Source organism: Aspergillus nidulans, chromosome III (assembly GCF_000011425.1).
Source record: "Aspergillus nidulans FGSC A4 chromosome III".
In the NCBI taxonomy this organism is placed as follows: Eukaryota; Fungi; Ascomycota; class Eurotiomycetes; order Eurotiales; family Aspergillaceae; genus Aspergillus; species Aspergillus nidulans.
Genome location: NC_066259.1, coordinates 1,242,966 through 1,256,082, shown reverse-complemented (window position 1 = coordinate 1,256,082; position 13,117 = coordinate 1,242,966). Strand labels below are relative to the sequence as shown.

At 52.4% G+C, this 13,117-nt stretch overlaps 5 protein-coding genes across 5 annotated transcripts, besides 1 other annotated feature; 3 read left to right on the top strand and 2 right to left on the bottom strand.

Annotated features, from left to right (window-relative positions):
• Positions 1–13,117: part of a sequence feature (contig 1.80 1848..335440(-1)) that runs on past both edges of the window.
• ANIA_04699 (uncharacterized protein) lies at positions 928–3,320 on the top strand (the record flags this gene model as incomplete). Its single annotated transcript, XM_657211.1, has 3 exons — positions 928–1,969; positions 2,313–3,029; positions 3,127–3,320. The coding sequence occupies 3 exons, from the start codon at positions 928–930 to the stop codon at positions 3,318–3,320; spliced, it is 1,953 nt and encodes a 650-aa protein (XP_662303.1).
• On the top strand, positions 5,156–7,523 carry bgt3 (protein btgC; the record flags this gene model as incomplete). The annotated part of the gene is made up of 2 exons (XM_657212.2): positions 5,156–6,960; positions 7,033–7,523. The coding sequence occupies 2 exons, from the start codon at positions 5,156–5,158 to the stop codon at positions 7,175–7,177; spliced, it is 1,950 nt and encodes a 649-aa protein (XP_662304.1). The 3' UTR covers positions 7,178–7,523.
• On the bottom strand, positions 7,825–8,857 carry ANIA_04701 (SRR1 family protein; the record flags this gene model as incomplete). Its single annotated transcript, XM_657213.1, has 2 exons — positions 7,825–8,240; positions 8,305–8,857. 2 exons carry the CDS (start codon positions 8,855–8,857, stop codon positions 7,825–7,827), a joined length of 969 nt encoding a protein of 322 aa, XP_662305.1.
• ANIA_04702 (copper acquisition factor BIM1-like domain-containing protein) lies at positions 9,689–10,739 on the top strand (the record flags this gene model as incomplete). The annotated part of the gene is made up of 3 exons (XM_657214.2): positions 9,689–10,100; positions 10,161–10,474; positions 10,533–10,739. Exons 1-3 carry the CDS (start codon positions 9,887–9,889, stop codon positions 10,737–10,739), a joined length of 735 nt encoding a protein of 244 aa, XP_662306.1. The 5' UTR covers positions 9,689–9,886.
• ANIA_04703 (uncharacterized protein) lies at positions 12,173–13,117 on the bottom strand (the record flags this gene model as incomplete). Its single annotated transcript, XM_657215.1, has 3 exons — positions 12,173–12,491; positions 12,632–12,695; positions 12,841–13,117. 3 exons carry the CDS (start codon positions 13,115–13,117, stop codon positions 12,173–12,175), a joined length of 660 nt encoding a protein of 219 aa, XP_662307.1.

The following is a 13,117-nucleotide window of genomic DNA, read 5'->3' as shown; positions in this document are numbered from 1 at the left end:
CCTAGGAGACCCTCTGACCCGGCCTGATACTCGCCGTTTCCCGGGGAGAACAGTCTTGTGCGAGTCTCTGGCCGACGTGGACACCGGCCCTGCGCTTCGCGATTGAATGTTTCGCGAGACTGGGCATGTGCAACCTCAAGAACCGCAAAGGCATGTCTTGGGCCCATTATGGTTACAGTGGGATGTTGGCTCACTCTGGTCACACCTGGTGTGACTGATGTCCCTACAAGCCGTCTGGCTTTTGGAGAATGCCTGGACGCGAGGGATTCCGGTATCTGGACATGCCAGGGCCGCACCGAGTTGCATCTACCGTCTAGGCTGGAGCGGCCGTAGGCACCTAGAGGATTCTTCGACGTTCATCGCGCCGCCAGATCAGCCAGCTGCCTACGACCTAGGTCCGCATTTTGACAGCCGCTATCATGTGGCGGCTGGGGGCTATGCAGCCTCCCTGCTTTGCAGCTCGAGCGTTAGATGCACATATTAAAGCATTACTGACCAGTCCCATTGCAGTTGCGACAACAGCACGCTATCTCTGGGCATCAAGGCTCCCAGAATCCCGGCTCAGCAAGCCTTGTTCACATCTCAAAGCAACCCGCGTCGCCTCGCCAAACTAGCACGAATCTCTCTACTGGATCATATGGTCCTCCGACTCTAGGTAACGGAGTCTTGCATCATCCACCTCCATACGGCCCACAGGCTCCAGAGCAAACCTATTATACATCGCATCAATCTTACACCACGGCGAGTGCACCGAGCCAATACCCGTCTAGCGGTAAGTGCATTTGTCTTATTTGTCTTACGGAGAAAATGAAAGCCCAGATAGCATATTGGCCAGTTCACGGCCGATTCCGAAACTTCCCAGTCCACATCAGTGCTCAGTCATTCTACGCTTTAGCCTCTAATTCTGTTCTAGGTCCTCAAGAAATAATGGCTACTACACAAATGCATCGACCTTATCCCCCCATCTACCATACCCCCCAATCATCCTCCCCTGCTTCAGTGGCTTCCCAGCCGCACGAACATAACAGAAGCCTCTATACACAATCTCCTCAAATGACGTCGACGATCTATGGCTATCAACAAGCTTTATCAGCACTCCCTGTGCAGCCATCACCGTATGGAGCGCATCCATCACCTCAGCAACACCCTCTCACCACCCAGTCTTTGATGATGTCCCATCAGACTAGCACATCCCAGCTTCAACATCAATCTTCCCAGGCGCCAACTGCCGCATTGACTAGTCCTACTACCGCCACTGTCCAGCAGGCAACCCCTTCCCAAAGGGCTCTCTTGAATCCCCCGCACCCCGCAACTTCAGCGCCCCTCCAACCAAGCAATTCCAATCATCAGAGCTCTAACATTGGGACGAGCTCCAGCGCAGCACCCGGTCCTATCCCGGCGACAACCCCTCTAGTTGTACGACAAGACAGCAATGGAGTGCAATGGATTGCCTTTGAGTACTCTCGTGATCGTGTGAAGATGGAGTACACCATTCGGTGTGATGTCGAATCCGTCAACGTGGACAATCTGTCGCAGGAATTCAAAGCAGAGAACTGCGTCTATCCCCGAGCATGCTGCAGCAAGGACCAGTACAGAGGAAATCGTCTTGTTTATGAGACAGAGTGTAATGCTGTTGGGTGGGCACTGGCAGAACTTAACGCCACATTGCGAGGGAAGCGCGGACTGATCCAACGCGCAGTCGATAGCTGGAGGAATAGCAACCAGGATCCTCGACTACGGAGCCGGCGGGTTAGACGAATGGCCAAGATCAATAGACGACAAGGAGCCCTGCCAGCACCGCCGCCTCAACATATGGCTCCGACAACCGGGGTCCCCCCCGGGGTGTCAAGCTCTAGCATCGCACCAGTCGGCCCCCGTCCATCACTTGGACCATTATCAGCTATGGGACCGCCGCAACTACATCACCATCACGCTCAACCTGACGGGCCCATCCATGAGGAAGCTAGCGGTATGTTCCGCCACATATGATATGCTTATTCCCTTAACACTCCGGCGTCTATGCTGGCAATATTCTATGAGCTCGTAATGTTCTTTTCACAACCCTTTCTTGTGCAATACGCGCGCAAGGATCACCACGTTACCGGATGACTGGACGTTTGCTATGTACTTTTATTCTTGTCCTTGTTCGTGGCGTTCCTGTCTGGTTTCTCTTTCATCCTAAAACTTACCCTCCATACTCCCACCTGTCTGCTATGTTATCATGGATGCGTATTGCCGTTTCATACCCTCACCGTGGGCGCGCCATATGCATTTCTGTGTAGGCTAATTCTTGAATGTTGCCTTCTCTGTAGGTTCCGCCGATTATGCGAGTGGTACCCATCGGCCGCTGCCACCTGCACCTTCTTCTAGTGGGCACTCGCCAACAGACATTCGCAACGCTCATGTTTTCCACGGATATCCTACATTCCCGCTCTCTGCCAACTCTTCGTCTGGACATCGGGGCCCCTCTATCCCCCCTCTGCTTCGGGATAACGGCCTCGGGTCCTTCGGACGCAACCCAGCCGTCGCAACTTCGGGTAGGGTTGAGGAGATAGAGGATGACGAACATGACCCAAACAAAGATGACCTGTTCGGCACACTGCCTGAAGGCAAGCGCCGCAAGTTTATTCTCGTTGATGATACGCAGAGGCCTGGCTGCCGTGTCCGCGTCAAAGTCATGCTAGACCAGGTGGACATGGACGAGATTCCCGACTCCTACCGGATGGCTAATTCAGTGTACCCGCGTACCTACTTTCCCGTTCAGATGAAGACTCCACGGGGCCAAGGACTTCCTGGAGACAGGTACATCAAGGACGATACCCAGATCAATGATGTTGACGAGGACGAGGCCACTGTTGGGAGGACCATGGTCCCCGCTCCGCAGGTCGATGACGAGAGTGAGATCGCCGTTCCTAGGATCTCCCGACGCAGGCATAGAAAGGAGGTGCTGTTAAACGATCTGGGATACCGAATGAGCTGGAGCCAGAGCAGAGTATTCTCCGGACGGATGCTGTTCCTTCAGCGGTCTTGTGAGTGCTCTTTCACGGTTTCCACTTCCCCGGCCGAACTGTGAAAATTTTTGATAAGATTGGCGCGGGATATTGTCTGAGCTAACATTGGCTCTAGTGGATGCATACAGAAACAAAATGCGCAGCACTATGCTTGCCGCCGGCCAGAATGAAAATTCAATCCCACCACACTTCGAAACCCGGGCAGGAAAGCGACGGTTCCTTGAGCGAAGGAAGCGGGCAGCTATGTCTCGCGACACCGAGCATACAGTTTCTGCATCCCAGCACGATGCCGAGGAAATCGAGCCCTAGCCGCAGCGACTGGCTATATACCATTTCTCTCCTCGTACAGCACATTCTTCAATTTATGTCGGCTTCGAATAACTCCTCAATTCCTCTCACATTTGCTTGACCGTACGAGCTCACGTGACCACGGCCGCTATGTATGATAATAGACAGATGGCAGAAAGTCGAGCGGCCAGGAGCGTTGTGTTCCCTCATGGGCGCCATTTACACTCAGATGCTTGATTTTGTTCGGTGTCTGGAGAGACGGTTGAACTTTGTTTCGATTACTGTTAACTATCCTGCCATACTTGACGATTTGATGTGGATGATTGATGATTACGCTTGAGAAAGGAAAGTACAGGACGAAAAGAGGGAACTGCTTACCTATGTCATGACTTACGAATCTGCTTGCTTTTGCCTTTTGTATTGGATTTGTTGTCATTCCAAGGGCGTCGGTAGTTTTAGGTGTCGGCGCAGGGCAGCCTATTATTTTCCTCCAACATTGATTTGCTTCGCTGTTCACCTAATCCATCTTCCTCCTCAACAGGTTGTCAAGCAGTGGGATTTGATTTTCGAAGCTTTCTATATAGTATGATTCCTTCTGCTGCCGGGTCAGTGTCGACAGGCACCCGAGCCAGGCGCCTGAGCTGGGCGTACTGGGACAGCCCATAATGTAAAGCCGAGTTTCCGAGCTTGAGATATCGAGCCAGAATCTCACGCAGTAGAATTCGCTGGACGCTAGTAGAATCGCTGAGCTTCCAGAAGCGATAGGGTAGTGACAGGTGTCTCGGGAAGATGAGCCCGGAACCATCACATGGTGCAAAGTATCCTACTTGAGCTAGGCCCCTTGAATACGGCCTTCCAGAAGACGCGTATAGGTTGCATCCATTGAAGTCATTGAAATTAGGTTGCGGGCTCTGCATGTCTCACGCTGGAATGCCATTCCTCCACGTTTGCGGTGGGCTCACTGGTCTGGCTGTCTTCTCCGCTAAAAATAGCTTGTCGCGCTAGTCCCTATGCGGAAAAGACACTCACCGCCCGTGATGCCGTGGGCCGTGGGCCGTGGCATTGAATCATTGATACCGTAATTACGACGCCGCCAACAGGGTCTAAGGCGCTACCGAAGGGTTCTTAACAGGGTCTTACAGGGTCCGTACGCTGGTTGTCGGGGTCACAGCCTCCACCAAGAGTATCAACAGATTGAACTCCTCAGTCCGCATGCAGTAGCAAATCGATCGAGCCACTTTCTTTCTCCGCTTCCTTTATCCAACTTGGCTTCTTCCCCATCTTCTCTTCAGCTCTATCCTAGCCTTTTCTTCTCTTGCGAGATCGAAATCGCGGCATTACGTTCCCCTCTCACCCGCTGAACGATCGGCCGAAAGTCAGTGCGTGCGTGCTTTATAAGGAAGTCGAACTATTTCTTTCCTGGCCAATATATTAGCATTTAGCATATAAACTACGGTAATCACCTGCGAAACCTAATCAGCAGCGACCATTTCCGACACCTGTTTATCTCTCCTGTCGCCTGTTCCTGACATCTCGAACTTTCATCGTCATCCTTCACTTTAGAACCGTGGTTCTTGCGTGACCTCGGTGGGTTCAACCGACCTGGCGTTTCAGATGGTTCCAGCCCGTTGCTAACTTCGGACAGGAATTTCGTCTCCTCTCCTGCGCCCCTCGTTTCGACGATCTTGTTCTTTCCTCCATCAAAGCCGTCTTCTCCTTTCCTTACATGAAACTTAGCATCAGTCAACACCGCGGGATTTGAGAGTCGAGATTGACGATAGGTCCAAAGCAACCACCCACTACGGTGGTCATCGAATACCGATAGCCGATACGGCGGCCGATCATAAGCATACTTCATGGGCGACCGGTCAGAACAGTACGGCGATATCCCGCCGATTTCCTCTCAACATCGAATGCATGGATACGGGAACAACGGCGAGCCCGCGGCGATGCCAGGAGACGGACAGCAGAACTGGGGATCTGGTCCTGGCATTGCGCACACGCATTCAATGCGGACGGCCTCGACCGCAACCCCGGGGATGGATAATTTAGGGCCTTCGGCCGTGGGAGGAGGGATTAGCGGTATCGCCCTTGGCGTTGCCAACACCCATGACCGTCAGAGTGGCATTGACGCTTTCAGGGATGCAGACGCGACACTCGGCTATATCCCCGCTGAACGAGGTTATCATACTACCGGCGCAGATAATCCGTATGTGCCTTCGCCGCCGAGCGTTGGGCCTGGGCCGGACGAAAGCTCGGAGGGGCTGCGATCTCATGAGACTTTTGGCTCGAGCGCGGCCTTGAGCGCTGCGGGTGCACCGGCAGGGAACTGGACACCACCGAGCGGATCCCGTCACAGTTTTCTCGATGGATCATATCAGGGTGTAGCGTCGGGACCGTACCAGCGACATTCTGCCTACAGCTCGCAGGACTATCCTGCTGACATCAACCCGGATGATATTCTTGACGATGGAGATGATGGTTTTGCGGCAGCCCCGTCCAACAAACCTAACGCAGCTGGAGGAGCAGCCACTGGCGGTGCGGCTGGGGGTCTTTTAGGAGAATTCTTTGGTGCAAAGAAGGCAGCCGATGCTTCTTATGATCCTGTTCCCGGCGCAGGCCTGCCATCTGTCGAAAAGTATGCTAAACCTAGACCCTCCGGTGCGAGCCGAAAACGTGGCTGGATTATAGGGGGCATATTGGCTTTCATTGTTATTGGAGCTATTGTCGGAGGCGCTGTTGGCGGCACGTTGGGCAATCGCAGGTCTGAGACCGCATCAGAATCGTCCGAAGTATCTGCAGATGATGACACGGAGACCAACGGTGATCTCGACAAGAACTCGGACGAAATCAAGTCTCTTATGGCCATGGAAGGGTTGCACAAGGTGTTCCCAGGCATGGATTACACACCCTGGGGCGTCCAACACCCGGAGTGTGACAAATGGCCACCATCCCAGAACAATGTCACCCGTGATATGGCAGTGCTCTCGCGACTAACCAACACCGTCCGCCTTTACGGCACAGACTGCAACCAGACCGAAATGGTCCTCCACGCCATCGACCGCCTCGAACTTACAGATATGAAACTTTGGCTCGGCGTTTGGATTGACACAAACACTACCACCAACGAACGCCAGCTCTCCCAGCTCTACGACATTCTTGACAAACGCTCCGATCACTCTGTCTTTAAAGGCGCTATCATCGGCAACGAAGCTCTTTACCGCGCAGGTTCCACAAAGGAAGAAGCGCGCAAGAACATCATCGACTATATGCGCCAAGTCCGCAAGCACTTTAACGACCACAACATCGACATAAAAGTCGCGACCTCCGACCTCGGCGATAACTGGGACGAAACACTCGCAGATGCCACGGATGTCGTCATGTCGAACGTCCACCCCTTCTTTGGAGGCGTGGAGGTCAGCAAGGCAGCGGGTTGGACCTGGAGTTTTTGGAACTCACATAACGCTCCACTTACACAGGGGACGAACAAAGGCAATATCATTGCCGAGGTTGGCTGGCCCAGCGGTGGAGGAAACGATTGCGGCGACGGCGCCAACTGCAAGGATGATACCTCTGGTGCTGTGGCGGGGGTCAAGCAGATGAACCAGTTTATGGCAGACTGGGTCTGCCCGGCGCTGGAGAATGGGACAGATTATTTCTGGTACGTTTCATCCATCCACCTACCGTGCATCCCGTCAATCCTTGGAGTCATTAGTACTGACAGGAATTACAGGTTCGAGGCCTTTGACGAGCCCTGGAAAGTGAAATTCAACAAAGGTGACGAGCAGTGGGAAGACAAATGGGGTCTCATGGACCCTGGTCGCAACTTGAAGCCTGGGATCGAAATCCCGGATTGTGGTGGCAAGACGGCTGCATAGCACTTTCGCGTCTTTGCAGATGTCTTTCTGCTTCGGGCAAATGCGATCCATTATCATGGCATCTTTCTTTTATGATCACTGTATCTTCCCGTGTGTCATTTTTTTCTGTATACATGATTCTTTAACGTACAAATGACTGATGATTTGGGTGCTGCTCTCCCTCTGTGTGTCTATTTGATTATTCCTATATGGCGATTGTGTTGCTCTCATTTCTCGGACCGTGGATTGCTTGTTGACTATTTGTGACCGGTTGCGGAATTTCTTCTGTATTGTCTTCGTCTGCTCGGAGCGTATTGCACTGACCTCCATTGTTGGTTGCGCGCTTGGCTTGCCAATGTATATAGTATAATACACAGCTCCACTCGATTCGGGTGTTCTAGTACAACCGGTGTTGTTTCAATCTGATGGTTTCGGGTCCAATCGGTCGAACGGGCTGTTGAATCGAGCTGGGTCCCTCATGCCTGTCACAGTGCATCGTTTGGCACGACGTATGGGAGTGGCTGGCTGCGGCGGACACAGGTAATATATAGCACTCCTCGCCTTACCTGGGTAACAACAATCCCTGACCGGCAGGTCCTGTAGCCACGTCATGGTTTATGATAACAAAGCTCTCGAGATATTATGTTCACCAAACCTACGCTGTAGTCCTATCCCTCAGCTCCCCCCTCCTGAATTCTACTGGAAACCTTATCTTGCTTCTCGGCTCCAGAACGCGGGAAATAAATCCTCATCCCCCAGAACGCCGTCTCAAGCTCCGCAAACTCCTTCAGTCTGACTGACTCCCTCCTCTCCACAAACCGCCTCACAACATCCGACTCGATATCCTCTAGCGGCCCGCCGACCACAATCGCCGGATCGTGCGCAAGAAGGAGCTCAATATGACGCCGTTCTGCCCCAGGACAAAAAAGGAGGGTTTTCGGCGTCACTTTCTGGAAGGCGCCGGGGTGCGTGAGGACGGTTATCTTTAGCTCGTTGAGTAGAGTTTCGTCGTGGGTGTTGAAGACGGGATCTTGCGCGTAAGCTCTCATTCCGGGGTTGGGGTTCTGCATCGAGGTGCTTTCTCCTAGCAGTCATTGAGAAGTTAGGGGTTTGCGTTCAAGTATAGGTCCAGGGGCAGGGGAACGAACCAATCCATTCCAGGATACTCGCCAATGCAGCGAGCTGGTACATTGAGACGGCGCGACGATCGACCCAACCGCCGCGCAGAAAACCACTGGGACTTCCCAGACCGATGCAGATAATCGAGATGCCATTCTTGCTCTGATTTTCGTCTTTATCCTTGACCTCTTTTTCGCCGTCACCGTCGCTGTTGCTGCTGCTTCCACGCTCCGCCAGCAAGGAGGGCACCCCGCGCCTGAGGCCCTCAACAACACAATCCCAGGTCACTGACTCCTCCCATCGCTGTTTATACAATCCAAGCTGCCGCTGGAGGTCGGACAGTGTGGTCTTTTGTGGTGCTTCGGCGGGGACAAGTTCCTCGGCTATTTCTTCTTTCGCGGCATCTTTCTCTAGACCATTGCGGTTCCCAGTCGAGCTCGAGCCTGAATTCGGGTTTACGCTCGGCTGTCGGATGCGGCGAGCGTGTTTGTTCGTTGTGACGTGCGTCCAGCCGGAGTCGTCTGTGACTTGGAGGCGCTTGTTCTGCGAGGGGGACGGTTTTTTGCGGCGGGTGTGGGGCATATTGTCTCCCTCTTCCAGAAGGAGACAGTAGACTTGGGAAGTAGGATGGGTGGGATTGAGCGCGATTGGTTTAGGGACCGTAAGGTGGCGGCGGATGCATGCTGTTGGCCGTGGGCGGTGATGTATAGGAGAGGTTGTGTGCCTGTGGTGAGCGTTGGCGAGTGTGATGTTTTTGCTTGATAGTGATAAGCTCGCAGGCTTGTGGGGAAGGCGGCTAGCGAGGGGCCGCTATTAGAGGGATACGAGACAACTCCAGACCATCGTTCATGCTGCTTTCTGAAGTCGCAGACGAGCCAATTCTCATTTAACTTTTGATATTAATCCAGATCTGGTGCTGACGCTCATTTGGTGTACCTTTCGTTCGCCAATACTACACCACTCACATCGCCTCTGTAAGCGCCCGGTCTGATCTCCGTCTATTTCTTAGTCCCCCAATGGGCGCTTGCAGCAGGCTTTCCTTGACCAATCAGAGCTCTCCAAGCAGGTCTGGGAGGTGATGCGCGTGCATGCTAGGCCTCTTAGACTCTTCTCTTTGGCCAATCTCCCTCTCGTTCTGGCACTTCGACCTCCAAGGCGTGCAACCAATGGCTTTATCGCCGACCACCTGCTTGCAACCAGCCAAGCACACCTCCTCAGCATTTCGAACCGCAGTGCGGTGCCCCTTGTCGTCGGCTGCAGGCCTGTCACATCGTGATCTCTGCTCTCACTCGTCCAGCGCTCACTGCAGTCCCCCGCTAAGCTTGGCTTCGAAGGCCCATCAGACAATGGCGACGGTGCCTCAAAAGCGCGGCCAGCCCGTCTCCTCTGGGCTCGTCTCCGTTTTGTCTTGTCCTTGACCTTCTGCCGTCTGCATTGTCCGAAGCTTGTTTCGTTTCGGGTCGAGGATGATCTGTATCGCTCGCATCGAGTGAGCTCTTTCTCGTCTGGTTATTCTAGGCAAAGCAACGTACAGTGTCCTGGTCTCTTGAGGTCTTGACCGAAGCTCAGTCGACTCTTCTCGGCTCTTGGTACTGCTATAGAACTCGCAATATGTTAATGTCAACGTCGCCGTCACCATGGCTCGCCGCGGCCATGCTTTGCATCGGCCTGGCGAATGCTCACACCGTTATCGTCTATCCTGGATACAGAGGCAATAACCTACACACAACTGGGACGGTTGAGGGAGCTGACGGTCTCGGTATTGCGTGGAGCAGCGACAACGAGACTTTGATCTATCCATATGGAATGCAATGGTCCTATCCTTGTATGTCATCACTGCATTATCTTCCATCGATCTGATGACAATCTGTGCTGACACCTCTAGGCGGCGGCATGCCCACGTCAGAGAACCGAACGAAATGGCCGGTGCAAGGGGGCGCCGTATCCTTCCAACCAGGCTGGTTTCAGGGCCATTCCCGAGCTCAGATCTATATCAACATTGGGCTGGGCACTGTGCCGCCGAACATGAGCCACCCGATGATCACGCCCTTTGAGATCGTCGGCCCAGACAACGACCCCTACCCCGGCACAATCTGTCTTCCTCAAGTCAGGCTGCCGGCCGGAATCGAGGTCCAGGTGGGGGATAACGCGACGATCCAGGTGATTGAGCTAGCTCAGCATGGAGCGGCCCTGTACAATGTAAGTCATGCCCGTTCTCTTCCCTAGTGCTCGCTAGAAGATCTAATGCGGCATTTAGTGCGCGGACATTACCTTCGCCGAACCCGAGGATGTCGCTGAAGTCAACTCCACAAACTGCTTCAATTCGTCACACATCTCCTTCGAGACAATCTTCACAACTTCCTCCCTAGAAAATGCCGGACTCGAAGCTGTCACAGTGCCGTCTTTCCTCACTGCCGTCGTTCCCACGTTCCTAGGCATCGCATACGGCCTTCTGATGGCGTAGTTTTACACCTCACCACATCCTCACCGCCACGATTGCACCTATATTTATACCCACACTTACATCTACCCAGACGTACATACCTCGCTGACTGGTTGACTGGTCAATCAGCAGTGTCAATTTGACTATGAACAAAATGAGCTCGCGTTTCATGTCATTGGCTTGGCTCGATGATATATTGGCGTTGGGGATACCGTATCGCAGCTCATCATCACCCGGACTCACCGAAAGCTGCTGTATACACTTCTGCACATGCTTAATACCTTGATTTACCATACATTCCTTCACTAGTGGAATCTGATATCGACAATAGTGTATACCAGCTTGATGGTATTCGTTTACTCCAGCGCAATCCCCTTAATGTGTGCGGCTCGCATACTATTCTTACCCGACTTTACTCTTCTCGCCTTTTCCTTATTCATGACTCCGTCCGCTACGGTATATGTATCATAAAGCAACCTACGCCACTATGGCAAAGGGGAGACACCCAGCCTATGCTGACCCGAACTATCCCACCAATACTCTGCTGGGGTATATGGGTAAAGCAGAAAATCGGGTCTCCTGGGCAGAACCGTGCGCAATTGCTGCCGCTATGTATCGACTTGTTAGTCGCGGGGAACGCATTCCCTTCCTGTTCCACTGGGTGCTGATTCCTATGATACAATCACTATGGAACTCGAAAGCATCAAGGATCTGGAGCAGTTGAAGGACATCAGTCTTGGGTTGGGCGACGCGAAGCAGCTGGACTCTATTAGTTTCCTGCAGAAGGCTTAGATTGGGTCTGAAATGTTGTTATGGATTCCTCGTGGGAGGTACCCTAATAATAGTAGTATGGTGGCTGACCACATGCGAATCCCAGCTGTTGTGCGTTTTTTTTTTTTTTTAGTTCCTGTTTATCAACTATGTGTAATTTTAAGATGCTTGCACGTCTAGGATTCTATAGCTACAATGGAGCGATCATCATTGGGAATAAGTCAAAACATGACTTTATACTCCATATTGAAGGCGAGATCTGAAAGGATTACTTAGAGACTTTGGAGATCTCTAGATACATAATGACCAGAAGGGCTTTATGGAGCTGCCAGCGCCGCTGACTTGGTTCTCCAAGCAATGTTGCCAGGCCGGGGTTTGGGCCGGCACCAGTAAAAAACAACTGCTGTTTAATAAGCCATTGGGACGGCACAGATTTCCTGGCTCATTGTACTGTCTTATATAGATGTCGTCAGATGCTGAATCTCGCCTGGCGGTGACCCGGAGGACTCGTTTATTAAACTGAGACGCTGCCAACTAATAATGCTACGGCTCCGCCGCTTCTAGGTACTCAGAATCTACTTCAAAGACAAAAAGGAGCGAGAGTGTATACACTAGCAGTTATCAGCCATTCTGGTACCGTCAAGGCTTCATACCATTCCCTCCACTCCGCGCTAATTCTTCTTTCAACTGGCCTCGATACAATAGGTATATTCAGGCCAGAACCCGCTACAGTCACCATTCGACACGGGATTCAACTCATACATTGTTTCCAAGGCAACACCATAGTTTGTCGCCATATCTGCGCAATATATACCTGCACATCTAGATCCTTGAAGCCGCTGCTTGTCATGATTGAAACTGGGAGAACTGAAGACGTACTTGCACTGGGCAAGGAAACCTTTCTGCGTTGGCCCGGCGGTGTCGTAGGGGTTATGGGGCAATTTTCGGTACTTGTTGGAGGCGTTGTTATGGCAGAGGTTGATGTTGGCGTTAACTCGGGGTCTGGATAGTAAGTATCTTCGTATCCATCGCCTCAAATGCAGTAAAGGTATTCAGCCTCAGGTTTGAGCAGTCGTCTTGATGCTGGGCTATGGAACATAGCATAGTGAGCATGCAGTAGACGGGGTCTGAAACTCTCTTACATTCCATGCGTAGAACGCGTCGAGCGCGATATTGGCATCGGCAGGACAGTGTCACAGGTATCTCCTGTATTGCATGAGTGTTGGCTGTTTCACCGGGATTGACAGCAGATAGTTGCTTTCCTTAGTTTCGTATCATTCATAACAATCGTTGGTAGAGTTCGGCGCTGCGTTCAGAAGATCCACATAGTCTGGCTCCAGAGAGTCCTTACCCAGAAGAAACTCATCTGAGAGTAAGCGCAGTATTGGGTGTTCTTGGTCAAAAGTGCAGTTCCACCACGGTAGCGAGTTCCAGTCCGCAAAGTGGCTAGTCTCAACCTGTCCCGCGAACCACCAGCTTGGGATGTCGCCCGAGAATAATTCTTGTATACGTTGCAGTCCTTCCTCATACCAGCCTAGAGGCAGTTTGGTTGGCGTAGGGAGGAGTGTCCAGGGCGTTAAAATCGCTGGAGGTAAGTCATCGCTGTCGATAACTGTCAAAAGTGTCAT